Source organism: Mauremys reevesii, linkage group 4 (genome assembly GCF_016161935.1).
Source record: "Mauremys reevesii isolate NIE-2019 linkage group 4, ASM1616193v1, whole genome shotgun sequence".
Taxonomy (NCBI): Eukaryota; Metazoa; Chordata; order Testudines; family Geoemydidae; genus Mauremys; species Mauremys reevesii.
In genome coordinates, this window is record NC_052626.1 from 8,500,225 (window position 1) to 8,527,274 (window position 27,050).

Below are 27,050 nucleotides of genomic sequence, written 5' to 3' on the forward strand. Positions count from 1 at the left end.
CAGGAGGGAGAGCAAGAGAGAGAGTCGCTGCAGCAAGTGGCAAGTTTGAGCGGCTCCTGTAGCCTGGAGAAGCAGCGAGCTGCGGGAGGGGCGGTGCGGGCTGGCCCGGGTGTCGCGGCGGAAGGAGGATCAGCTGCGGCTGTGCAGCACCCCTAGCCCTCGGCAAGCGCGGCTGGGTGGAGCCGCAGAGCCCGGTGCCGCCGCAGCGCCCAGGGGCGGGCGCCAGCGCTTCTCACCCCTCCCCAGGCGCTGGGCACAACCAGGGACCGCCCGGCCTGGCCTCTCCCCGGGGCCGCACGGACCCAGCTGGGAGCCCGGCGCGCGCCACGGGACCGGCCCCGCCCTCAACCTCTTCTACCCTAGAGAGACCCCGCCCCCCGGCTCTGACGCAGCCGGGCCCCGCCCCCCCGGCTCGCGGGAGGCGGGGCGGGGGCGCTGCTGGAGCGGCGCCCGGCGGGCGGGCGGCCGCGGGAGGGAAGCAGCATGGCGGCCGGGCGCGAGCCGCTGCGCGCGCCGCCGCTGCCTTCCCCTCCGGCCGCTCCCGTGGCGGAGCCCGCGGGCCCGTTGCCCGAGTAGCCCGCGCCGCCCGGAGTGCGCCCGGCCATGGAGCTCGCCCGCCCGGCCTTCCCGGCGCTGCCGCAGGCCAAGGAGGACGCCGAGGTGAGCGGCCCGGCCGCGCGCTCAGGCCTGGGGACGGGGCGTCCCCTCCCCCCGCGCCGCTGCCGCTCCGCCTCAGGGGCCCGAGCGCCGCGGGATGGGCGCCCCCTCCCCGCCCCGGCCTTGTCTGCCCGGCGGCCGCCCCACCCCCGGGACATCCCCCCCTTCCTCACGGGGCCCGTGACCCCCGTCCTCTGTCTGCCCCTTGGGAGCTCTGCTGCCCCCCGCCTTAGCAGAGGGGGGGTGCTGACCCCCTGAACCCCTTCAAGCCAGGGGGTGCGGCACCCCCACCGGGTGCCTAGGGACCCTCCCTCCTCCTCCCTCCTCCCGCGCCTCCCAACGAGGAGACTTCCGAGCCCCTGCTGCCGCGAGCTCCTACCTGCCCGCAGGTGAATATGGCACCACCCCGCCCCCCCCAGGCACCCACCTCGTACCCCGGCCTGCCACCCAATACAGCCCCTCTCCCCTCCGTTGGGATCACGAGGGACTTTCCGCCTCCTGCCATCTGCTGCTGCCCGTAAGGTGGCCCCCGGTTTGATAGTGCGCTGCAGGACAATTGCCTGCAACCTTATTTCTTAGACATTGAGGGGAGCGGGTCACCTGGAAATCCCCTCTCCAGGTGTGTGGAATTTACTGATTGCGATGCAGTAGAAACAATTGGGAGCCTTGGGTGTTCCTTTGTTGAGGAAATATTTTTAGTATTCAAGAGCTGTGAGTGTGGTGCAGTTTAAGACAGGTGGCAATATCCGCTAAGACAAAACTACTCCCTGTGTGGTGTCGAAAGAGCAAGGTCAGTTTGGTGTTTGATTTCTGAATGTGGCATAAATCTGTAGTGCCACTCTTGGGTGCGGGTAATGTGTTTTCATACATTGCAAAGAGGCACAAGTGTGCTCCTTTTGATAATGTCCTAGGGGTAGGGCCCTACCAAATTCACAGTCCATTTTGGTCAATTACAGTGCCATGGGATTTTAAAAATTGTAAATTTCATGATTTCACCTATTTAAATCTGAAATTTCATGGTGTTGCAACTGTAGGGCTCCTGACCCAAAAGAGGGTTGTTGGGGGAGATTGCATGGTTATTGTAGGGGGTCACAGTATTGCCACTATTACTTCTGTGCTGCTGCTGGTGGCAGCGCTGCCTTCAGAGCTGTGTGGCCAGAGAGCGGCACCTGCTTGCTGAGAGCCGAGCACTAAAGGCAGCGCCAGCAGCAGCGCAGAAGTCAGGCTGGCATGTTATTGCACTGCCACCCTGACTTCTGCGCTGCTGCCTTCGAAGTTGGGCCCTCGACCAGCAGCCGCCACTCTCTCTGGCCACCCAGCTCTGAAGACAACGCAGAAGCAAGGGTGGCAATACCGCGACCCCCCCCTACAATAATCTTGCGGCCCCTCCCCCCACAACCATCTTTTGGATCAGGACCCCCAGTTTGAGAAACACTAGTCTCCCTGTGAAATCTGTATAAAAGTACACAAAAGACCAGATTTCACGGTCTGTGACTTGTTTTTCATGGCTGCAAAATTTGTAGGGCCCTACATATGGGGAACACAAAATGCCACTGCGTTTATGGTTGGATGTTGATAGGGTCTGAAATCTTGACAGTTTTATAAATTGTTGCATACTTCACAGATGCTAGAAATTATTACATCAGTATTGATGGGAATTATTGTTGCTTCCTTGTTTTGTGTTATGGTAAGCTAATTTCTTGGTACTATTTCCTTAATGCCCTTTCCCTACCAGGTCTGGTAACTGTCTAAAATTTTAGACACATTCTCAAACACAGTTATAATATAGTTTTCTTCTGAACTCAAGTTACAAGTTGTGTTTGCAACTGACTGCAGGGTAGTCAGTAGTATACCTGTTTGTTTAAACAAGGTATCTTCCCACTTTGGAGGACCCATGCTGCCTACAGCTGTGTGCAGAAATAGTTAGCCAGAATTGTGTGTTGACATTTTAAACCTCAATTTTAGCAAGCATAGTTTGAAAGGACACTGGATAAACCTATTTTGAAAATAAATCATTGCTAATGTTACAGCTATTTTAGTTAAAACTGAAATTATAAATCTATTTTACTTCTCACCGTTTGCATTTTTCAGTTTAGATAATGAAAACAGACTAATCCCTCAGTTCTCATACATTAACATAATGCCGTAATGTTAGGGCTGTAAATGTGACTGGAAAAAAGTTGGAAATATTCTTTTTAAATTGTGCAAACACTTCTGTTGATCACAGATCTTGTAAATGTTTTTACAAAATATAAGTTGTCTAACTTGCATCCCTTCAATTCCCATTTGTGGGAAGGATTAAAGACTGTAATACCACTGATGTTAGAAAATATTTTTATAAAACTAAAGGAGAAGCCTAAAATCACTTGTGATGCTATAAAGTCCAATGCTTAAAATATGCTTTGGAAAAGCAAATGAAGTAAATTAAATTTGTCCAGTCCACAAAAATAAAACAATTCAGTGAAAGCTGAAACTTGGTCTCTTATCCACTGCCACAAGAAGGTAGATTAGTACAAGTAGTATAACAATGCACAACTTTTGAGACTCCTGTGATATCTAAGACTAGTGTGGTAGATTGATTAACCATAAAATATCACAGTTGAAATGTTGGGAATGTCATCTGATAGGAGCATCAGTATCGTCACCCTGAGTCACAGCGGGTACTACTCTCTGTAATGTAAAAGTTCCTATTCTAGTTCATTTCTCTCTGCATAATATCCATGAGTAAAAATCAACAGGCCAGTTTTCTGGTAAACAATTTATTTGGGATGACCCTTTCAGGCTGCATATTGCAGCCACTAGCCTTGGATAAAGATGCCTTTCGGAGCTCATCACTGCTGTTCTTCAATCAGCTAGAACGGGTTGTCAACCGTTTGCTTTCTGAACCTCCTCCCCCCCCCCCCCCCACATGCTATTAAAACTCCATGGCCCAATTGTGCCCAAGAACTGGTTTTCTGCATAGAAAAGCCAGGGCCAGCACTAAGGGGTAGCAAGCAGGGCACTTGCCGGGGGCCCTATGGAAGGTACATTGCCCAGGCTTCAGCTGTAGCCACAGGGGTTTCAGTCCCATGTGGTGGGGCTTTGGCTTTTTGCCCTGGGCCCAGTGAGTCTAATGCTGGCCCTGCTTTGTGGACTCCCTGAAATCTGCTCGCGCCCACCCTGCCCCCCGGGAGCCCTGGACCCCTAGTTGAGAACCACTTAGCTAGAAGGTTTGCATTAAGAAACACAAGGCAGCATTTACCCGTACCTGCTAGGGTGAGGTTAAGTTCATCATGCCTCAGCAGCATTTGTAGTCTGCTACCTTCTCAGGGACTGGAACTCATCATTGCCTCTCCCATATGAGCGCACAGAGCCATTACTGGGATGGCTCACATTTTCTAATTTTTCTTTGTATTTACTTTAATTGAATGAATTTAGTGCTCATGCAAAGGAGGAGCTCAATCAAGGTCTCCAGGTAGACACAATGTAGGCAGGCAGGTGCTGTCATCAAGCTTCTGCCACACATCTCTGCCAGCATGCATCAGTCCTGGCTTGCATTATCTCCTCTGTTCCGTGCTGATGCACAGACTGCAGTAATGCTAAATTGTGCAGTTTTGTGACATGAGCTAATAAGGTCTCGGATGAGACCACTTTACCGTTTTCCACTTGTACTCTGATTAGATTTTATACCCATATTTCCAGCTCTCAGTGCCACTGAGGTTCATATCGAGAATGTCTTTATCTGTATTTTTTTGCATCTTGATACATACTAGAAATATATCACAGTTCTGGCAAAGCACATCTGGCAGATGCTGTGAATGTGTGTTAACAATTATAAGCATTTGTTTTATTATGGATCAATAATATTGAACATGTCAAAGCTTTTTGAATAATGATTTTATATTCTTCAAAATAATTTTAAACCTTAAACTCTCATGCTCTTTCAAACCCCACCCCCCAAAACCCCACATAATTAGCCTACATCGGTTCATTATTGCTTGTCAAATTCCATTAAAAACTGCAGAAGCTACACAAGGGGAAAAAATGGTATAACTGTTTCTACATTCCTGTACCTTAAAGGTACATTGTAAAATACACTAGGTCCAAAGTTCAGCCTGCTTTTACAATTTGATTATTACTGCTTTAAACTATTAAAACTTTTTGGAGAAAACCCTCTGCTCAGATGCTGAGAAATTAAAATAAAAAACACCCATTTAGGAGCTACGTTTTGTATTTATGTTCCCTCTGCTGGCTCTACAGCAGTAATTAATACACTGTTCCCCAGAACCAGGGTGTAATAACTGATGTTGATGAATAAAGGAAGGAATAAATAAAGAAAAATCGTAATTTAGAGAGAGAAAGATAATTGGTGTTTGCCAGAAATATAGAAAAAAGCAGCATCTATGTAATTGAAACAATGCAGACCCTTAAACATACTTGCAGTGGTAATCACTGCTAAAATACTTTAGTTTGAAGAAAAAAAGAGTTAAGGATTTAAAATTTCTATTTTGTAGTCTTAATTTGTAGAACTTGGCTTATAGTTCAGTATTTGGATGCAGGTGCCTAAAGTAAACATTCTTAATGTGGAGTTCAGTCGCTTGGTACAGTGGCTCTCAACCTTTCCAGACTACTGTACCCATTTCACGAGTCTGATTTGTCTTGTGTACCCCAAGTTTCACCCGACTTGAAAACTACTTGCTAAAATCAGACCTAAAATACAATAGTGTTACTGCACACTAATACTGAACAATGGCTGACTTTCTCATTTTTACCATATAATTATAACATAAATCAATTGGAATATAAATATTGTACTTACATTCCAGTGTATACTATATAGAGCAGTATAAGCAAGTCATTATCTGTATGCAATTTTAGTTTGTACTGACTTCGTTAGTGCTTTTTATGTAGCCTGTTGTAAAGCTAGGCAAATATCTAGATGAGTTGATGTACCCCATGGAAGACCTCTGTGTATCCCCACATACCCTAGGTGAGAACCATTGCCTTGGTGTATTTTGCATACTAGTTATTGCTTTAGTCTATTATATTATTCCAAATAAAAATAATTGGGAGGACTCATTTTGTTTGGCAAACATTCATAGCAACACTAATCTTGAGTCAGTTGTCTGTGGTTTTAAAATTTTGTAATCTGTTTTGCCTAGATGGATTACAACTATTCTGTGTAAACATTTAAAAATATAAGAAAAACTGGGAACATCTTCTTAAGCTTTCACTTTTACATGAGCTGTAGATTACTGTAAAATGAAACCCAACAAAACCCCTCTTAGTACAAACTTTTAATACCTGATGGTCTGTGGGCACTTAAAAAAAAGTGTGGGTTTTTTCCTGTTAAAATGTATTATCTACATACCCAAATAAAAATCAGACAGGGAAAAGGCTTTAAAAAATGCTACACAATGCTAGCAAATGGTACAAATTAAAAAGAAAACAAACCTTGAGCCTAATTTTGTAGGATGTCACCAAAATACATATGTCAAATGGGGAGCATTTCACAGCTGCAGAAGCTGATAGTCCTCTCATCTGTGGTGATTAGTTTAGACCAATTGTCTCCAAACTTTTTATGCCCAAGATCACTTTTTTAATCTAAGGGCAATGCAGGATCTATCCCGTCCCTTCCCCAAAGCCCCACCCTGCTCACTTCTTCCCCCTGCCCCTGTCGCTCACTCTCCCCCACCCTCACTCACTTTCACCGTCCTGGGGTTGGGGTTCAGGGTATGGGCTGGGGCCGAGGGGTTCGCAGTGTCTACGGGGGCTCTGGGCTGAGCCAGGGACAGGGGCTTAGGGTGCAGGAGAGGGTGAGGGGTCTAAGCTCTAGGGCAGAGTGTTGGGATACAGGGTGCTGGCTCTGGGAGGGGGGTCAGAGCTGGGGCAGAGGGTATGGGGTGCAGGAGGGGGTATGGGGTGCTGGCTGGGGGAGTCACGTCTGGGGTACAGGAGGAGGTATGGGGTGCTGGCTCTGGGAGGTGGCTCAGGGCTGGGGGTTGAGATGTGGCCTCCCACCAGGCAGAACTGACCTCCGTCTGCTCCTGGTCGGCAGCGGGTGCAGCAAGACTAAGGCAGGCTCCCTGCCTACACCGGCCCCATGCTGCTCCTGGAAGGGGCCAATGCACTCCTGCTGCCCCTGGGGGGAAGGCCGGGGGGCACGTGGCTCTGTGCTCTGCCCCACTCTGCAAGCACTGCCCCTGCAGCTCTCCCGGCCAATGGGAGCTGTGGTGGCGGTGCTTGTAGGCAGGAGCAGAGCACGGAGGGAGACCCCTGCCTGTGGGCCCATGTTGGCCGCCTCTGGGAGCAGCGTGGGGCTGGGGTGGACAGGGAGCCTGCCTTAGCAGTAGCCACGCTGTGCCACCAGAGATCACGATGGACTGGGAGATCCTCTAGGATTGACCAGTTGGTGACCACTGGTTTAGACCCTACACCTGTGTGGGGCTCTGTTGAAGTCAGTGGGAATCCCAACAGACACAGGTTTACTTGCATGCAGCAGCTTCCAGGAGCATGGCCTAATCTGAAAAGTGATTGTAAAAATGACATTGTGAGGCTCCATGTTTATTGTCTCATTACTGTCCAAATCAATATGCTCAGTTTACAAGAGGTGCATTTGCTAACTACAGTCCAGCAAACTCAACCTTTTCCGAATTAGGTGTAAATAAAAACAGTTTGAAACAATCTTAGTAAAAAATCCGTTCCCTGGTGCTAGTTGCAAATGTGTTCACTTCCTTAATATTTGTGGTGTTATCCTACTAGATGTTCACGGGTTCTCATAGTCATCCAGACAATAGAGTGGGCAAGACCTCTATTTTCATCCTGTTTAAAAAAACAAAAATTCTACTCTGATTATCTTGTGTGCCTAACAGTGAGAGGCAGCATTCTGCCTTCACCCTCCATCTGTTGTTAATAGAATATTGCATTGGTGTAATCTAGTGGTTCTGAGTGAGTGTTTGTAAATTGTTATGGGATTTCTTCCAGACTAATACCACAAGGTGGAGGAAATATCACACAAAACAAAGTATTTTGTTCTTGCCATCTCTCCTTCCCTTATGGACGTTTCTCCATTTTCTTTCTAGTTTCCTTTGTCTTAATTTTCTTTGTTTACTCTTTTCCTGTTTCTTGAAAGAACATGCTAGCAAACTAGCATACTTTCTCTTTCCTATTTGTGTTCCCTCTTTCTCTTCCGTTATCTTCACCTGTTTCTGTTCTGTCTGCTGCCTCATGAATTTTCCTGTTGTTTTGCCTTGTTTTCCTATCCAAACCCCATTGTCTTCGTAGTCAATGAACTTGCTTCCCACCTCTGCTTTGGCATTCACTCTGTATTTTCAAAGGTTAAAATATTTGTATGGCAGTTTATATGCCACACTGGAGAAGTACTCTGCAAAAAAAAGTTGATATATCTACAGAAAACAAACTATTAGAAGCGTATTGTCAAATGCCGCTTCCCCACCCCATCTCTGTGGATGTGCCTCCCTCAGCTGTGCATGGATGCACTAGTGTCAAATCCTGTTTAACCACTCCTTAGAAAGATCTGTGTGGGAGTTGTATTCAGTACCTTCTCTTGCCCAGTTCCATTCCTTATAGACAGCCTATTTGTACCTGCTTGGTACTACCCTAGAGCAGCTCCTTTTTGTGGCTACTAAGAACGTCAATCCCTGGCAGGAAATGGAGATTAAAGAAGCACATTTTACAGTGATAGAGAAGGTGGTTGTCAGTAATATTCATACCTTTCTCTTGAATATATTTTCAGCAGCCTAACTGGGTATATCTGATTAATGGTAAAACTAAGGATCAGACTAGATGAAATTCATATAATTGGATGTTCAATCATCGCTTTATTAATGCATTTTATGGCCTTTTGGCAGTTGTATTTTGCACTCCTGTTTAAAAGTGCCATCAGTACAACCAATTTAAGTTGTATATATGACCCTTAACACACAATATCACAGTGTTTTGTGGAGAAAGTGATTAGCTAATGAGAGAAGGAAGGTTTCAAGATAAGTACCCAGTGAAAGAATTAGAGGATGTAAGTGAAAGAACAAACCCACAACCATGGAGAGTTGTGGTGTGAGGACAAGATGCTAAAACTGTCAGAACAGACTAATAGTAGAAAATGAAATGAGGGAATTAGGGCAAAGTAAATCAGTGACTTTGAATGGCAGGAGGGAAACCTGGATTTGGAGGGAGAGGAAATTGAGAACTGTGGTTATGCAGGGGGCTGATAGTTTCCTACTTTGAGCACCATAGCAACCTAGTTAAAACATCCTGGACATGTTGAAGTTCAGAAAATTGGGTTGTAGAAAGACTGTCAGAGGAAATGTCAGTAATTAAGGGGAGTCACGAGGTTGGGAATTAAGATCTTTGGAGAAGCAGAGTCAAAGATGGATTCTTGCTACAGTATGAAGGTAGTTCTGAGAAGTGAGATGTGGGAGGAAAAAGATTTGGGCCCAGATCCATAAAGGGACTTAGGTGCCTAAATTCTAGTTTGTAGGAACTACTGCAATCCTCAGCTGCCACCTGTAGGTGCCTAAACTCACACCAAAAATTTTTGCTTTAAAGTTCCTCTAGGTGCCTAAATTTCTGCCTTTGGGAATGAACAGTACTGCCTCAGGCTGGAGATAGGCAACCTGCGTAATCCCCAGTGCGAGCCTCAAACCAGGTGAACTTCAGCACTTCCCTTCCTATATTGCCTGTGGGGCCCTATCGAGTATGCATGCTCAGAGCACACCTAACCCACACAAACCAGCCAAGAGATTGGAGGAGGCCTCCCTCATAACCTTCAGTCCGTTGGCTAGGGGACTCCTGGCATGTGGGTGACCCCAGTTGAGTTTCCGTCTCTGCCTGATGAGGTGACGGGATTTGAATAGGGGTTCCCCACCTCTTATGTGAGAGCCCTAACCACTGGATTGTGGGATATTCTGATGTGGCTCTCTCAATCTCTCTTCTTGAAGCTCTCTATTTTGTATTCAGTAATTATTGATAGGGCCAGAGAGAGTGAGAATGACTCCACAGTCCAGTAGGTAGGGCGATCCCCTGGAAGTTCAAACCTCACTCGTCAGGCAGAGAGGGGAAGTAAAGTGACGTCTCCCACAACGTGGGTGAGTATCCCCTAACCAGTGAGCAAAAGGTTAAAAGGGAGTCTGCCACCTCCTTCCTACAACCATTTTGTGTGAGTTAGGCATGTGCCATTGCTGCTCTGGAAAGAAATGGTATAGGCACCTGACTGCAGGAGAGGTTTCTTGGCTGTGAATTGCAAGAAGAGAGAGATGCCTCGCTTGCAGAATGGACTTAGGCACCAAAGTCTGAGAGAGAAGTGAGGCTTAGGACACATCCCTCTCATTGGCATCTCCCATTGGCTAGCTTAGGTGGGCAGCTGCCTAGCATCCTGCCTTGGGTACATCCTTTTCTTAGGCATCTGTCTCCCCCATGTGTGGTATAGGGAGCATTGCAATGACTTATGTACTTTGTGGATCCCTAGGTCATGATATCAAGGATAAATTGAGACAGGAGCAATGGAATCAGACTGTGGTGGAGCAGGGGGACTTCCCCTAGTGGCCCATATACTCCATAAATGTAGTCAAAATAAGAGGACTTGGTTACCTTTGAGAATGTGGACAGGGCAAGACTTAACCCTCTCCTGTAATTGGATTAAAGCCTTGGACATGCCCAAGGCTCCCATCCCATCACAGAGCCATCCACACTGCAAAATGTAACCTAGTCAGGGGGACAACTGTAACCAGATTTTCTGACTTGGTTGTAGTTATAGTGTTTGGTGGACCTCAGGACACTTATTTAGTCTCCAGAGATCCTGTAGTACGAGCAGGGGCGGCTCTAGACATTTCTCCGCCCCAAGCACGGCGTCATGCCGCGGGGGGCGCTCGCCGGTCCCGCGGCTCCGGTGGACCTCCCGCAGGGGTGCCATCAACCAGCTGGAGAAGACTGTCTCAGTATGGTGAAAGGGCTCAGAAGTCTAGAAGGGGTCAAGGAGACTTCACTAAGTTGTAAAATAACCATTATCCACAGCAGTAAAGGCTTCTCAAAAGGGTATGAGGAGTGGTTCTGTGTGGCAGGGAAAGAGCCATTGCAGGTGGGAGTGATTGATGGCAGTGATATAAGGGGGAAAGGTAGGGGCTTGAGGCAACAGTTGAAGTTCAAAGGGGGATCTAATAGGTGTTCTTCATAAAAGAGATGCAAGATGACATTTTCTGCTAAGGCTAAATCATTTAATTAAACTTGCACATATCCACAAGATCATAAATTGTATTAAACTAGTATTCATAATTCTACAACTTGGCCAAACTCGTTCCTCACACAGGCAGAGAGTTTGTCCATCAATTCTCTGGTTATTAATATTAAATATAGAAGTCAGTGTCCCAGCTTGTGTGTGAATAGCCATCCCTTGCTTCAGAACACAGATTCTCCCTCTTAGTTGATGCTTAAATATAAAGTTGGCTTATTTCATTACACACCAGGTTTTCCACCACTTTTTGGAGTTTGTGCCTCTCATCCAGAATACAAAGTGTTTCATAGGCCACCAGTGCTCCTAAACCATAATCATGAGCAGGCACAATTTTTTAACTGCAACAGGACCAGAAAAGATTAATCTTTATGGATTGCTCGCTCAGCCAGAACTGAGCTCCAGTAAAGGCTGAATCACATGCAGTGTGGTTGTATGTGCTCATAGGCCTTAGCTATCAAAGCAAACATGTACCATTTCAGTGATGTATTGTCATGGTGCATGCGCACATGAGAGTATTTGCACTTTTTCATACATGATGTTTTTTAATAGCGTATGTGCTGTTTAGTATAAGGTAAATCCAGGTGAACACCAGACACTTTAAAATTCCCTCACATTCTTCACTCTACACTGAGCCATTAATTGCGGTTCTTGGGGACACACGTGTGCAAGGTTTATGTTGTGTATTCATTTTAGTTCTTTCACAACTCCTGAAAGTCCCACTAGATTCTCTCTGAACAACTGTGCCTGTGAGCCACAATCCAGTTTGGGATAGCTGGTTATCGATGAACAATACCTCTTTGTAAGGCTTTTCTTGATCACCTTTTACATGGCACTCTTCAGCTTGGTGATTTACAAACCATAGCTAGGAACCATTTCATCTGCTGCTGAGTTACATTCACTACGTGGGTATAATCTGCCAAATGGTTAACAAAGCTTAGCTGTGTTACTGTATCCAGTTGGCATGTCTTAGTATAGTTTGTTTTCATAACAAAATTCCCACGTTCTGTCTGATCTGAGAGGAGATGCTTACTATTGTTTGTCTGCTGGGTATCTCAGGCAGTATGCACAGAGCATTGTCACTGGAGAAAATACTGATGATGGGATGAATTCCTTGGTGTGAGACGTCTGCCAGGGCTTAATCTAGACAAAGATATTTTCATATACTTTCTGTACAGCAACTGAATAGTTCTTCAAGGCTTTTGCACTTATCATTAAACCACCAGAATAATAATTGCATTTTATTTTAGAATCTTTTAGTAATTAATCATGTGCTTTCGGGTAAAGGAAGCACTTAATCTGAGAGAGCATTTTTTTGATACCTACTATCCAAAAGAGATCCCAGTGGAGAATGGCTTTTGTACCCAGGGTGGATAAAAATCAGTGATTTAAAAAAAAAAAATTCTTTTATTTAGATAGTTTTTTTTCCTCAAAAAGCATTTTATCAGAAAAATCCGATCTAAAGATAGTTTTAATTAAGATACCTTATAGCTCAAAGGTATCTCATCATGGAATAGGGATTATAAATCCTAATTTTATAGTATGAGACAATGTATTCATGTAATGTTTAAGAAAATCTTTGTAAATGAGTTCCAATAGTTCATGAATTAGAGATCCAATCTTATGGGATTCCAGGGGCTTCTGTATCAATTATTTAGGCTAATCTTTCTATCTACCCAATGGGACTCAGTTCTCAGTCTTGAATAGTGGTTCTCAAACTTTTTTACTGGTGACCCCTTTCACATAGCAAGCCTCTGAGTGTGACTCTCCCCCCCTCCCTTATAAATAAAAAAACACTTTTTTATATATTTAACGCCATTATAAATGCTGGAGGTAAAGCAGCGTTTGGGGTGGAGGTTGACAGCTCGCAACCCCCCCCCCCCATGTAATAAGCTCGCAACTCCCTGGGGGTCCCGACCCCCAGTTTGAGAACCCCGATAGAAGATACCATCAGAGATGCTTAGTTTTGCAGTTCTCAAACTGTGGATTTGTGTCTCCAGAGATAACATGCTTGTTAACAGCAATAATGGTGGTTGTTTTTTTAAAAAAAAACATTTAACTATATTAGTTAAAACAATTTTAATAAAAACAAACCTGATTTTAAAAAATTTGAATGTTTAACTAAATTCAAACATTCATATGCTTGTTTTGTTAAAATATTATATGTTTGCTGTTGAAGAAAAAAATCCAGAATACATAACGTTGTTTTTAGTAAAATAAAACAATTTAAATGTCTGTCTCCTCCTAATACAGCATGGCAAGAAAATCCTCCAAATATTGATTAACCTGTTGAACTGGAGATAGTTCACCTCCCAATGACTTCATAAGTATCTGCTTCAGTTAACGTTGGTAAATGATATAATCTAACAATCATTCATTTTCTGATGTAGTTGTAAAACTAATCTGAAAAGTTTTCAAAATAAATCACTTACAAAATGTATAGTGTGTACCTTCTAAAAATGAAACCTTCATCTATCTCTGAATTGTGAAGATTATGTATTAAGGTTATAACAACCAACAAGAATGCACTTTTATGTAGAAATTCATGATTAAATCGAGTCTTCCTGACTAGTGATTTAAATCAAATCCACCCTGTTTGTACCCGTAAGACTTTCCAAAGACATTGGTGACTGGTGTCTGGAGAGCACATGGAGACATTTTTCTCCATTCAGAATACCTATAGGTCATCCCTCATTTTCTTTCCCTGGACTGTGTATTGCTAATTGCTGCCTGCTTTTCTTTCACAACTACATTTTCTGCTGCAGTATTTGGCCCCTGTTATGACTTGTGCCTGCTTTCTTCTTTATGCTGTGCTCTGTTTCAGTATTTATACAAAAAGGTGTTTTGTCCCTAAGAAAAACAACTAGAAGCAGTAGGACTCAGTCTTGCCTAAATATAACTGATTGGTCTAAAGGATTACAACATTAAATATACAAACTTCTAACAAGTGTATGCACTCTCAGCATGCATTTTCACCATATTTTAAATTAAGACTGTATCTTATAAACTTAACAATACAAGGCAACCAAACAAACAGTGTTTATCAAAACACACAAGTGTGTTTGTACAACAGGTTCCCAGGACACCAAGAGCATACATAAATCATAGGCCTTGTCTATATGGATAGTTAGACCAAAGTGAAAGCCTTTGTGGATGTTCTCATTTTGGTTTCAATCAGGTTTATTTCAGATTAGCTTAAATTGATTACAAACAGGTTTAAATTAAATTGAGATAAGAGTACACAGAGGGCTTTCACTGGTTTAACTAAACTAGGGCAAATTTGTGTGTGGACAAATTTAAAAAAGGGGAGGTTCTTTTCAATCTGCCTAGATATCAAAGGAAAGATACTTGTTATCAATATGTCCACACTTTGTCACACGCTTTTAACTATCCAAAGTACTATAATAAACTCTTCAAATTTCATTTCCAAACAAATGACACTAGTACAATCAGTTAGGCAAGACTTAGAAAGCAGTAGGACTCATTTTTTTCCCCTAGGGACAAAACCCATCTTCTTGTGTAAATAAGAAGAAATCCTTAAGCTGATCACCAATTGTTCAAAACAAAGGACGCAATGAACTAAAAATCACATTTCTCTCATAGAATTTACCTTCTATTACAAGTAACACATGATTAGTGTAACCGGAAGATAACTTTTAAAAGTTAACTAATGTATTTACTTTGCATTTGGCAATGTTTTCTGTGTAATCAGTTTCACTGCAATCCATGTTCTGTGTTTGTGTATTTTTTTCACACAGTAATAGAATTGTTCTTAAAATGTGGTTACGTATTTTAATTTGAATTGGATTTTCCTCAAATGCTGTCCCAGATTCAATTCTGCAATCCAGGGGCTTAAGGAAAATTTTTTACTCTGATACCCAAATTCCATATAATCCTACTAAATATCATTTAGTCAGTAAAGCGTCACTGAGTACCTATTTTTGTTTTAAGACACGTATCTAAAGGAGGGAAGTGATATATTACGATGTTAACAGTATTTATGGCTTCCTCAAATTCCTAGAATTGCCCATACTGCGATTTTGAGACCTGAAGCTACTACTCCCACTTCTGAAATCCAGGGGCTACATTCCATAATTCGTGCCTTGCAATATAAACTGCTACTGTAACCCTGACACTTCAAGTCACAGTCAGCAGTTGTCCATCAACTCTATATAACCTCTTAATTTTCTAAGGGGGTGGTGGGAAGGGAAAACGGGATATTAGCAGAGCCCTGGAAGGGCAAATGGGAAGAGTTCATATAAATTTAACAAAGGAACTATTAATGCCTCTATGGAAGGCGGATTGAGGAAAGCTTATGTAAATACACACACACTGTGGAAAATTAAGCAAGTGTGCTTATCACCCGGATCTCTTTGCATATATGTTTTATTCCTTTGCCCTCCCCCCATTGCCTTTTTAGATTGTAAATTCTTTTTGTTGGTAGAATACCTACCATAAGGGGGCCCGATCCTGATTAGGCCCTAAAGTATTAACCAGTAACTGGAGGAGAGCAGGAGATAATTAACATGGGATAGGGAATGAATGAGTGAACAGCAGGAAAGGATAAGTGGATTGTCAGGGAGGAAAAGAATAGGAGTGGGGCAGACTGTTTATAGGTTGTAAAGCTCTGCTCTGGCAGTTGTTCTGTAAGGTGCACACACAAAAAAAGCATGGAGTGCGGGGGTTGGAGTGCTTGTTCTAGCATCTAGAATGTGCAGGTGGATTGAGGGGATGGTACAAAATGAGCCAAGGCAGACTGCTCTGTAGTGGACCTTGCACTGGCCACAAAAACACTTGGAAGGGGTTGTGATGGTGCAGGAATCGGACATGCTAACTAATAGGAATATTCAGGTCCTTCTGGCTTGATGCAGGGAGGTGTGCATACAAACCCATACAATTGTCTAGGATAAAGAAAAATGGAAATGACTCTTTCATGACTTACCGGTACTCTGCAGTGGAATTGGCAAACTGTGTTAATATAAAATAAGTTTCTGGAATTGTCAAAGCTAATATCAGGTGATGGATTATATGGTGTTACCTGCAAGATTTCTGTTGATGCGTACCTTTGCCTATGTTATAGCCATAGAAACATCACCTTTACCAGAATTTTGTATTCCCCAGGGCTAATGCAGAAAACTGTTTAGAGACAGGTTAGGCTTGATCCACTCATCATGAAAAGTTTTAATTTCACTGTTACCTTTGGGTGTAATTCTGCTAGTTAGTCCAACAACTTTCTTTGCTCTGATGGTTCATTTTGACCCAAGATGCATTTAGTAGCAGATTATGAAATGGCAGGCAGCTGGCTTAATTCAGAAAATCCATTTTCCAGCAATCAGACTATTTCACAATGTGCTTGTTTGTTTTGGTTGCTAGCTTTTTTCTGCACATTCCCTATTGTGTGTGTGTGTGTGTATGTATATATATATATTTATTTTATTTTTTAAAGGATTGGACCTATCCCATGAGAAGAGAGATGCAGGTATGACACTTTAATTTGTTCATTTGAGCCAAACCTCAGTGGCTCATTCAGTAAGTACGTGGAGTTGCCAAATGAAAGACTTGAGTTCAAAACTAACCTCAGGCTCTTAGATAGCAGGCTGGCAGTATTGCAGCAGATTTGCCTCCTGGGGGAGGGTGCATGCTACATTGTTCTTTAATTCCCCACCCCAAGTGGCTAGCATAGAGTAATTACAGTATATAGCAGGAGGATGCTAGCAAACTCTTTTGCTGGACATGTGTTGTGTTCTATTGGAAGCTTAAGTATGAAGGGAGAGATTTTTTTTTTTAATGGGGGAAGAGGGAATGAGGAGAGAAGAGTGGACAGTCTAGACTGAAGGGTGACTGGGATCTGTGTTGCAAACATAAAATTAAAAAACACTATTAATTGGGAATCTTGGACTCTCTCCCAACACCTGAAATATACAGTATTCTGCCTTCATGTATGTGTTAGAGCATGGGAATTACAAATAGACTAGAACTTTGCTTCTGACTTAAATTCATTCAGAAGCAGATGTTCTCAAATAGCAGCCTTTGGGGAACGTAAGTGTTAGTACATGACCTTTCAGCCAAACCCTTGCAGAAAATAAAGATCTTCAGACAGGCCTGAAAGTGAGATTGAGTGGAGGGGGGATAACTGGATACAAATTAATCATTTGTTACTAACTGTCTATAAATTGAAATGACTTATTGCATATGTAAACTGTACATAAGTGAGCTTTTGGAATACCTAAAATGACTTGCCTTCACCCCAGCTCACAATTCCACTGAAACCCACTATTTAAACAAGGGCTGGATAAGGTGTGGCAATCTAACTTGAACTTTGTCCATATAAAGGATTTAATTTCTCTTTCAAAAATAAGAGTCTCTTCTTATGGATCACATTTCTTTTACTTTGCACAACTTTTTTTCCCTAGCCCTGTTACAAATGATGCCTGATAACATGTCCCTCACAACATGATAAATTACTTATTTCTATGGCCACAGTTGCAGTTGAGAGCCCAATGCATTTTTAACTAAGTTTTTTGAGTTGATGTTTAATGTTTTTTTTCCCCTGTAGGAAATTTTACCTGGGTTATTTTTAGGCCCATATTCTTCAGCTATGAAAAGCAAGGTACGGTTTTCAGAATATTCTCCTCTAAGTAAAGTTCTAGCAAAATTGCTCTTGGCACATTGTTAATATAGTTATTGTGGAAAAAGTAAATCGCATACAGTTAATATTTACACAACTCTCTGAAGTCTTTCATATGAGCTCAGTATAAATGAGACAAGATAAATGAGGTAATATCTTTTATTGGACCATCTTCTACTTTCAAGCTACACAGAGCTCTTCCTCGAGTCTGGGGAAAGTACTCAGGGGATACGCCTGCACAGCAAAGAGAAACCTGCGGCTGGCCCGTGGACTCCGACTCAGGCTTGCGGGGTTCTGGCTGCTTCATTGCTGTGTAGACTTCTGAGCTCAGGCTGGAGCTTGAGATCTGGAACCCTCCCACCTCACAGAGTCCTCGAGCCCAGGCTCCAGCCTGAGCCCAGAAGTCTACACAGCAATGAAACAGCCCCTCACGGGTCAGCCGCAGGTGTTTCTTTGCTGTGTAGATATACCCAGTGTCACAGCTAAATACATGGTCGAACAGATAGATTAGCATAAGAAGTTAGCATATATTCTAAGAGGGACCGTTAACGGTCCACTTCACCTTGAATAAATGCTAACTTCTGATGCTAATCTATCTGTTCCACCTTGTATTTAGCCATGACACTGAGTCCCTTTCCCAGACCCGAGGAAGAGCCTGTCTAGTTTGAAAGCTTGTCTCTCTCACCAACAGAAATTGGTCCAATAAGATATTACCTCACCCACCTTGTCTGTCTAATACCCTGGGACCAACACAGCTACAACAACTCAGTATGAATGACACATCGTCCATTTTATTATTATCTGCTATGGTTTGTCAGATTTGCAAACTCGAAAAATGTGTTAACTCAGGCAGGATGAAGGTAATCTGGGGCTGTAGGAACACTAGGACATGAGGTTCCCTGGCCTGTGCCGTGGTCCTGCTCCTCCCAGAGCAGTGAGTCTTGGAATAGGCACCCCCTTCTGATACATGGGGCAGTTTAGTTCACACCTTTCAGCTGTTATTTCAAGCTGTCTGCAGACTCAGGTAGACACCTTTGTATCTGTTGCACCCAGTTCGTGTTTGAGTTTTCCTTGTCAATCATGAGAGCACAAAGCTTATTTTTAAACAAATGAAAACTGAGACTCATGTAGTCACATGCCTAGGATGTTAACTCCTGAAAGTCAGACCCTGAACTCAGCTACAGCGATTTATTCACTTGCCTCTGCCATATACTACTGCCACCCTACTCACTCCAGACAAAGGAATAATTGGAGATATACCAATCTCCTAGAACTGGAAGGGACCCCGAAAGGTCATCGAGTCCAGTCCCCTGCCTTCACTAGCAGGACCAAGTACTGATTTTGCCCCAGATCCCTAAGTGACCCCCTCAAGGATTGAACTCACAACCCTGGGTTTAGCAAGCCAATGCTCAAACCACTGAGCTATCCCTCCCCCCTAGATCTGTAATACTAGATTGTATAAACAAGTATTCAGTGACTTCCCCTAAAGGTGATGAGCATTTCTTAGTGATTTCACCATAATTAACAACATCTGAGTTTATAGATTAACTTTACATAGACTGTGGCAAGCAGATATGTCTGTGAATGCTCCTTTGTACTTTGTTCAGAAAATGGATATTGGGCCATTGACAGTTATTTCTCTGTTAGTGTTATAACCATAAACCAGATCAGTCAATATAATATTTATATAGCGTGAACTAAGTGGCAGGGGTTCTGTTTTAACATATCCCAGAGGCAGAGAAAAGGTTTGCAAAATTACATTTATATCACTTCTCGCCTGTTACGGACTGGTTCCATCAAGATTCAGTGGTAGCAGGAATATTACCACATGGCACTTGAGAGATTTCAGAGAAATTGAAGGGTGTGTTGGGAGTGGGGGAACCATTTTTTAAATCCCCTCTCTGCTGGGTGCTTTTTTATCCCTGCTGCTAGGAGCATCCTTCATATAACCCTACATTTGATAAAACAGTTCTTCTCTTTATCTGAATATTGGAGGTCTAGTCTTAAATGTATTAACTTTTTATGTACTTGCCTGAGAACCCCAATCTAACATTTCACATCAATCACGTTTTAAGGATAGCGTGTTATTTTTTATTATAACTCTAAATATGCCACAATAAAAAACATATCTGTTCTTTAAAAATGTGACCTAAATTCTTATCTTTTGCAGCTACCTATACTTCAGAAACATGGAATAACCCATGTAATATGCATACGGCAAAATATTGAAGCAAATTTTATTAAACCAAACTTCCAACAATTATTTAGGTAAGAAATGAACATAACAGCATTCTGAAAAATAAAACAATACTGAAGATCTTATTTTGAAAAGCTATGCTTTAATTATATTTAATGGGATTTTTAAAGGTGTTTTCCTTATTGCTAGCATGGTCCTCTCAAGTAACTGTTATGTTTATATTAATTGTTTGAAAAAGTTTCACTAAAATAAACAAGGTTGTGTCAGATAATCTCTAAAATGTGTATTTGCCCCACCACGCCACAAAATACTTTGTGGTTTGCCTGACAAACACAGAGTCTCCAACTGTCTTCCAATTACTGAGCTGTCAGTTCTGGGTATAGTTTGTTTTAGTAAGTTGAAACACTGCTGCAATAACTGATTCAAAGACAATATATGCAGCCTTTTTGTGGCATCCAGGGCCCCCAGAAGAGAGTTCAGGTACAATTTATCATCTTGACAATATTGGGAATATGGAATAGCTGTTCAGCTACATTATATATAAATTCATATCCAGCTTGGTCCTCTGCATGTTTGATTCCTAAGAGGTTTCACACTGCATTTTGGATCTCATCCTTCCAGCTGAGAACTGGATAGATCCTTCAGATTCAGTCAGAACCTTTTAACAGCCTACAAGGGTGCTACATTCCCCGTAGTCCTGGAAATGAGACAGGAAAATGAGGCTAGGTCTCTTATATGGCATTGTACAGCTTTTTATGCAGTTTTCTGAATGACATGGTTGCAAAGCTATCTTGCAGATTTACTGTACCCATTAAAGAAAAGGCAATATGTCATACTGTTGTATGCTCACAGTAGCTGTTTTAATTTCAGGTATTTAGTCTTGGATATTGCAGATAATCCAGTTGAAAATATAATACGATTTTTCCCTACGGTAAGTATCTTGGTCAGTCAGTTTCAGTGGATTGTGGATGGAGCAGTTCATAGTCAGATTTTCCAAAGTGACTAGTAATTTTGGGTGTTGCAGTTTTTCAGTGCTTAACTTGAAACATTTTATAATGGATTCTATTCCAGACTCTGCCACTGTCCTGCTTATTGACCTTGTTCAGGTCAGTTTCACCTCTCTGTGCCTCACTTTCCCTATCTGTGGAACTGGGACAATGATACTGACCTCCTCTGTAAAGCACTTTAAGATCTGCTGATGAATAGTACTATATAAGAGAGAGTTGGTGGTGGTATTATTTTATTATTAGTGCTTGATTTTCAGTGGGTGCTCATCACTTTCTGGAAAGCAGGCCCATTTAAGGTATCCCAAGATGTGTACCCAGAATTAGTAGATATTTTGGAAAACCTTGGTTTGTAAGAATCAGCCCTATAATTTTTTCCTTACAGCAAATGTTAGTACATGTCAGCTTAAAAAATGAAAGGAAACTGGATGGTGCAAAATTTCAATTCATTTTCTGGAAGCATATCTTAATCTACTTTAAAGGACTTAAAAGGCAATTTTCATAATAAAAAAAATCATTGTAATACCTAGTTACACTCTGGAACATTAAACAGAAAAATTTGGTTAAAGAAATGCTGAGCCTCAATTTGTACACTTTGGGTTGTTTTTGAGAGAATTGAAGCATTTTATGAGAATTCCCCCCAAATTAAGTTGGGGGAGAGGGAAATCACATCTGGCCTTGCATCTTACAGTAGTCCCAATGTTTTCATATTGTGGACCACATAATAGTCTGTTTCCTGGGACCACCTCCTTTCTAATCATTAATCCATATTTGATCACAGAGCAGTTTGCTGACATGGATGGTAACACTGTAGAAGTGTGTACTTTCAGCGGTCAAACACAGTAAAACTTTGTCCCCTCTCTTTGAGGGGAAAAATCATTCACTTTTTGTTCATCTCACTCTTTACTCCTTCAGTGTACTACTCTGCAGCTACTTGCCTTCTCCCCGTTCCCCTGCACATGCTGCCGGGCTGCATGGTCCTTTTTCTGCCCTGTTCCTTGTAACTGTTTTACCCTGGATGTGCCTTTCCCACATTCAGGATGGCTCTTGTTTGCTCTCCTATGTAGCAGTGACCCAAAAAAGAGATGGCTCATTTCCAGCTGCTTTTGAAGGTTACTGGGCTCTTCTATGCAGTGAAGAGACGGGAGGCTTGAACAGCAGCTGGAAACAAGGAAGAACCAGCACTATTTGGTGACCCAGAGAGCTCTTTAGACCACACATCCCACGCTGTAGGTTGATTAATAGAAACCTACACAATAGATTTTAAAAGGTGGCTTTTTACAGTAGATACACCAACATCAATGTAATTCTTCGTAAGTACTTTATTGTGACCCAGATTATATTTGTGTTGGGTATTTTGCTTTTCATCTGTTCACTTCTGGATAGCATAGGCTGTTTGCATTGAATTGACATGAAGTATCTTGGGGTCATGTTGGGATTATAAATAACAAACTTTGTTTGTGGTAATGCTTAACTAAAATGTGTTTAATTTCTGATAATTAATTAAAAACTTTTCTTTGTATCTCAAAATTCTCATTAAAAAAAACCCCTAATTTGTATGTAGAAGAGTTAAGTGACATATTAGCATGTAAAAATCTTGAATCTTTATATACTGACTAATGATGTTTGGTGTGAAAATGCTTCAGTTTTTAAATGTAAAAATGGTGTTAGTATTTACAGCTCTAGTTGGAACTGCATGTCTTCATGTAACCAACTCACTCTTTTCCCTATAGACAAAAGAATTTATTGATGGAAGTTTACAAACTGGAGGTAAACTTGGATTCACTTTTTCTTTGATTTACCTAATATCCTAATAGTTTGTTACAAAGCTTTAAAAATCCACTTGCTTAGTTTTGTGTATCTGGACATAAATATTTGTAACCATCAAGTACCAAAGTGGGGATTTCCCAAATGTTTGGGTTTTTTGGCTGACTGGTGCTTGTCATTTTGCATGCTCATGAACCTGGTAGTGGAGCTAGTCTTAACATTGCATTTTAATATAGGCCCAATACAACTATTCTCCTTTCCTTCCACCCCAACTTGGATAACCAATCTATTCCTAGAGCAGTCTGTACACTGCAGATTTGATTGTGTTCTGGAAACTAATACAGATTCATATGCTCGGGGTTTTGTTTTTAAATGTAGGGCCTTGCTCCTATACTAGGATCCGCGCTAACAGGATCCCGGTTAGTGATCTAGAGTGAAGTGAAACAAAATTTGTAAGACACTAACCTATTATTCTTCAGAAAATACCTTGTTGTTGCATAGATGTGTTTAAGGAGAAAAGCTGGTAAACTTGGGAGAGAATAATTTTTACCCATCTATACAAGTAATTCCCTCTCTTCTCAGGAAAAGTTCTTGTCCATGGAAATGCAGGGATTTCTAGAAGGTAGGAACGGTTCCCTTTTTTCTTTTGTTTTTTTTATATGCAGTATGTTTTTTTTCTAAATAGTTTGTTTCTTTTCAGTGCTGCCTTAGTTATTGCATACATTATGGAAACATTTGGGGTGAAGTACAGGTAAGAACAGTATATTTAAACTGAGTTGTAATTAAGTTATCTGTAGAAATTGAAATAAGTTTAATTTAAAAAAAAAAATTATGGGACATTGGTCCATTTGCAGTTTAGGATAACTGCCGCCTTCCCAACCAAGTACTTAGTTGTAAATGTAAAGTAATGATTTAACTTTGAAAATTCTTTTTAATATTACTAAGGGATGTACACCCTGTGGCTTCAGGGCTTAAGCCAACCTTTAACTCTTGGGGATTGAGAGGAGACTTTTTTTCCCTTTGGGCAGATTATCCCCTGATTGCCTGCTGCAGGGTTGCTTTCAGCTTCCTCTGAAGCAGTTGGAGACAGGATACTGGACTAGATGGACCACTAGTCTGATCTCGTGTGGCAATGCCCATGTTCTTGCCTGCTGTAATAGTCCCTTGGGGCCTTTGCCACCCAGTGCAGTTTAGAGATGTCCTAACACTGTGCCTTGACCAATCTTTTGGCCCTAGGCAAGGGGGAGCCTAAAGGTATTTAATAAAATAGGTATATCTCCACTTTTTTAATATATATCTCCTAGAACTGGAAGGGATGCCGAAAGGTCATAGAGTCCAGGCCACCTGCCTTCACTAGCAGGACCAAGTACTTATTTTGCCCCAGATCCCTAAGTGGCCCCCTCAGGGAATGAACTGACAACCCTGGGTTTAGCAGGCCAGTGCTCAAACCACAGAGCTATCCCTCCCCCAAAAGCCAGCTCCTACACCACAAGCTAGTTCAGGTACAGAAGGGCTAGTTCTAATGGTCTTTTAAAGAAAATTGTTTCCCCCCAAGAATTTAGAGCCAGTAGCAATAGACTGCTGTAGCTAGAGATGACTGCAGAGATCTCTTTTCTCTTTAAGGGATGCATTTACTTATGTTCAAGAAAGAAGATTCTGTATTAATCCTAATGCTGGATTTGTCCATCAACTTCAGGTAACTTTTTTCCTGGTTATAACTTAAATCACATGGCTTCCTTTCCAGCCAGTTATGTATATACTTATGCAACTAAAAATCAATGTTTCTCAAGTGATTTAAAATTAAACTAATTAGTATGTTTGTTAGCATACTCTGACACTCGTTTATCTGGAACTGTGGGGGGTGGAGGAGAAGAGGAGAGCTGTCACTTAAATCAGGTACCAGAATCAAACTTTGAAAAAAGCAACTTCAGACATTAGTAAAGAAATGAAAATCTGTTATTTCATACATCATCTTAGGGCTTCTTAACTGCTGGTTAGTCGGCAGCCAGGGGAGAACTTCAGAGCAGATATTGTGGTCCACAACCACTACATTTATTTGCATCATCTCAAATAACAGGAAATATGAAAATCTAATATAGCAAGCTCAGTAGTAAGGCTTGACCTCTCTATGCCACCAGATTTAAATAGGTCTTGTGTAAATGGCTGGGAAGCCTGGGGTGATCTGCTGAAATGGGCTTGTAATACTTGTCATTCATCCACTTGGCTGCCTGGTGGTAAGACAACTTATTTAGTTTTATTTTTACAGTATCTTATTTCTAGGAAGCTTCTCCTTGTGCAGTCATCTTATTTCTAAATTTGTGGCATTTGTTTGCAGTAAAATAATACTTTGTCTTCATCTTCACGGCCCTGTGCAATTGTGCCCGTCTAAAATCGCTGCAGTTGTGCTATCTTGACAGTTCAGTTGCCTTATAGTCCAGATCCCCTTCCTGAAGCAACACTGCCTCCTTTTCCCTAAACGTCCTTCCTGGAGAACCTGTGTTCGTGCAACCTTATTCTCCTCCTCGAGTGCCTCTGCTGTTAGGTGGATGCCGTCTCTTTCCTCCACCCTGCCCTGACTGTCTCAGTTTGAACACTAATTGCCACAAGAAAGAAAAATGGGGCTAACAAGATGGATGTGTTCCAATAAGCTTAACTCATTGTTTACTAAATGTTTTCATTCCCAGAAACCCTCTGACCTTTGCCTTATGCAGCTTTCTGTCTAACTTACAGTCCTGTCTCCTTACTTTGCAAAGGGCCACGCATACCCAATAGCAATATGTCCTTATTTTTTTAGGAATATGAAGCCATCTATCTAGCAAAATTAACTATCCAGATGATGTCACCACTGCAGCTGGAGAGATCGCTCTCTGTTCCACCTGGTACTACAGGTGAGAAGTCTCTTCTGTTCTGTGTAACTACTCTCTCCTTTCCTAAGGACAGTGGTGTGGCTTGGTTTTGTGAAGTGATTTCCATTGGCAACAATGGTCAGGCTTACTTGTGCAGTGCATCTGTTTCTCTCTGGGTGAAAAATGACTTCAATTGGTATATAGAGGTTACTTGCAATCTTGTGTATAGGATGGAGTACTGAAAATGTGCCACTGCCCTGATATGCTGGAGAAAGGGTGGCTTTGTGGTAAGCATCCCCAGAACCTGCTGAAAGCCCTGAGCTACACGGAGAGCCAGATTTGAGGGGAGGGCACCCAATAATCAGAGCATATTCCATGCCTAAAGCTAAGGCAGCTCTGCTTGGAAGGGAGGATTTTGCTGTGTTTCAGTTGAGAGAGCTGGGCACTTTTAAAATGTTACCTTAGTCTCCCTCCCTCACATTGTCCCAACAGCGGCCTCTGGTCAGGCAAGGAGCACATGCCATGATGACAAAAGGGTGAGGCTTTAATAGCCCACACCCACTGCACATACTCAGATATGATTTCTCAGTTGCTTAGGCCTGGTCTACACTGCGGGGGGCGGGGGTGTCGATCTAAGTCACGCAATTTCAGCTACATGAATAATGTAGCTGAAGTCGATGTACTTAGATCGACTTACTGTGGTGTCTTCACCGCAGTGAGTCAATTGCTGCCATTCCACTGTCTACTCCGCCTGCGCCTCTCCCGGCGGTGGAGTACAGGAGTCAACAGGAGAGTGCTCAGGGATCAATTTATCGTGTCTAGACTAGACGTGATAAATAGACCCCCGTTGGATTGATCACTGCCCACAGATCCAGCAGGTAGTGTAGACATACCCTTAATTATTTAACTTATCCTTTAATAAAGACTAAATTTGAGCTGCTTGCTGCAGCCATGTCCAGTAACAAAGTACACTTGGAATGTTTCACAGTGGAAAAAGTGTTGCCTTTGTTGCATCTCCTATAACCCAAATGGCTGAACATTTGAGGTGCGGGGGGAGAAAGACTAGTCAGAGACCAAGCATGGAAAGCTTCTCTCCCACAATGTGAAAGTTTTGGAAGGTTGAGTATGTGCAGATTTGAGTTTCTAATGCAAACTGTCTTGTGATCTTAATCATAGTAGGTGCTTATAACAACTGACTTCTTAAAGCATATTCTCTAATCTTTTTTTTTCTTCTTCTTCTTAGGAAGTTTGAAGCGAACACATGAGGATGAGGAAGAATTTGGAAATATGCAAGTGGCAGCAGCACAGAATGGGTGATGTAGGGCACCACTATTCATAGAGATTGTGAATTCCTGCAGTGGAAGTGAAGAAAACTAGAAAAGATAAATTAACACAAAACAATGAACACACCCAGAGCTTCTTTTCAAATACATGTTGCTTCCAGATGTAAATCTGCCTCTGCAACACACTAAGCAACATTTTAATATGTTGGACTTCTTGAATGAATAGATGGCACTGATTGTTTTACTCCTTTTTTACACTTTACAGTTTTATTCTATACCAAGATTTTTGGACTTGCAAAGAGGTATTATTGCAATAATGCACTTTTCATACTTGAAATTTCTTTATTTGTATGATATAAAGTTATTACTTTAAACAAAATGCAAGCTGGGGGGATTTGTTTATAAAGTTATTTGTGTAATTTATAACAAGAGACTTTAGTAAAGAA

At 42.2% G+C, this 27,050-nt stretch overlaps 1 protein-coding gene across 2 annotated transcripts; it reads left to right on the forward strand.

Annotated features, from left to right (window-relative positions):
- Positions 1–454: 454 nt before the first annotated feature.
- On the forward strand, positions 455–27,050 carry STYX (serine/threonine/tyrosine interacting protein). Of its 2 annotated transcripts, none has more exons than XM_039538049.1 (11): positions 455–660; positions 16,326–16,358; positions 17,436–17,489; positions 19,678–19,775; positions 20,575–20,635; positions 22,442–22,478; positions 23,058–23,097; positions 23,176–23,226; positions 24,099–24,171; positions 25,270–25,363; positions 26,565–27,050. In XM_039538049.1, exons 1-11 carry the CDS (start codon positions 604–606, stop codon positions 26,636–26,638), a joined length of 672 nt encoding a protein of 223 aa, XP_039393983.1. In that variant the 5' UTR covers positions 455–603; the 3' UTR covers positions 26,639–27,050. The 2 variants fall into 2 exon arrangements, with proteins under 2 accessions (XP_039393983.1, XP_039393984.1); XM_039538050.1 differs by lacking the exon at positions 455–660 and adding an exon at positions 1,349–1,447 and having other exon boundaries at positions 26,565–27,049.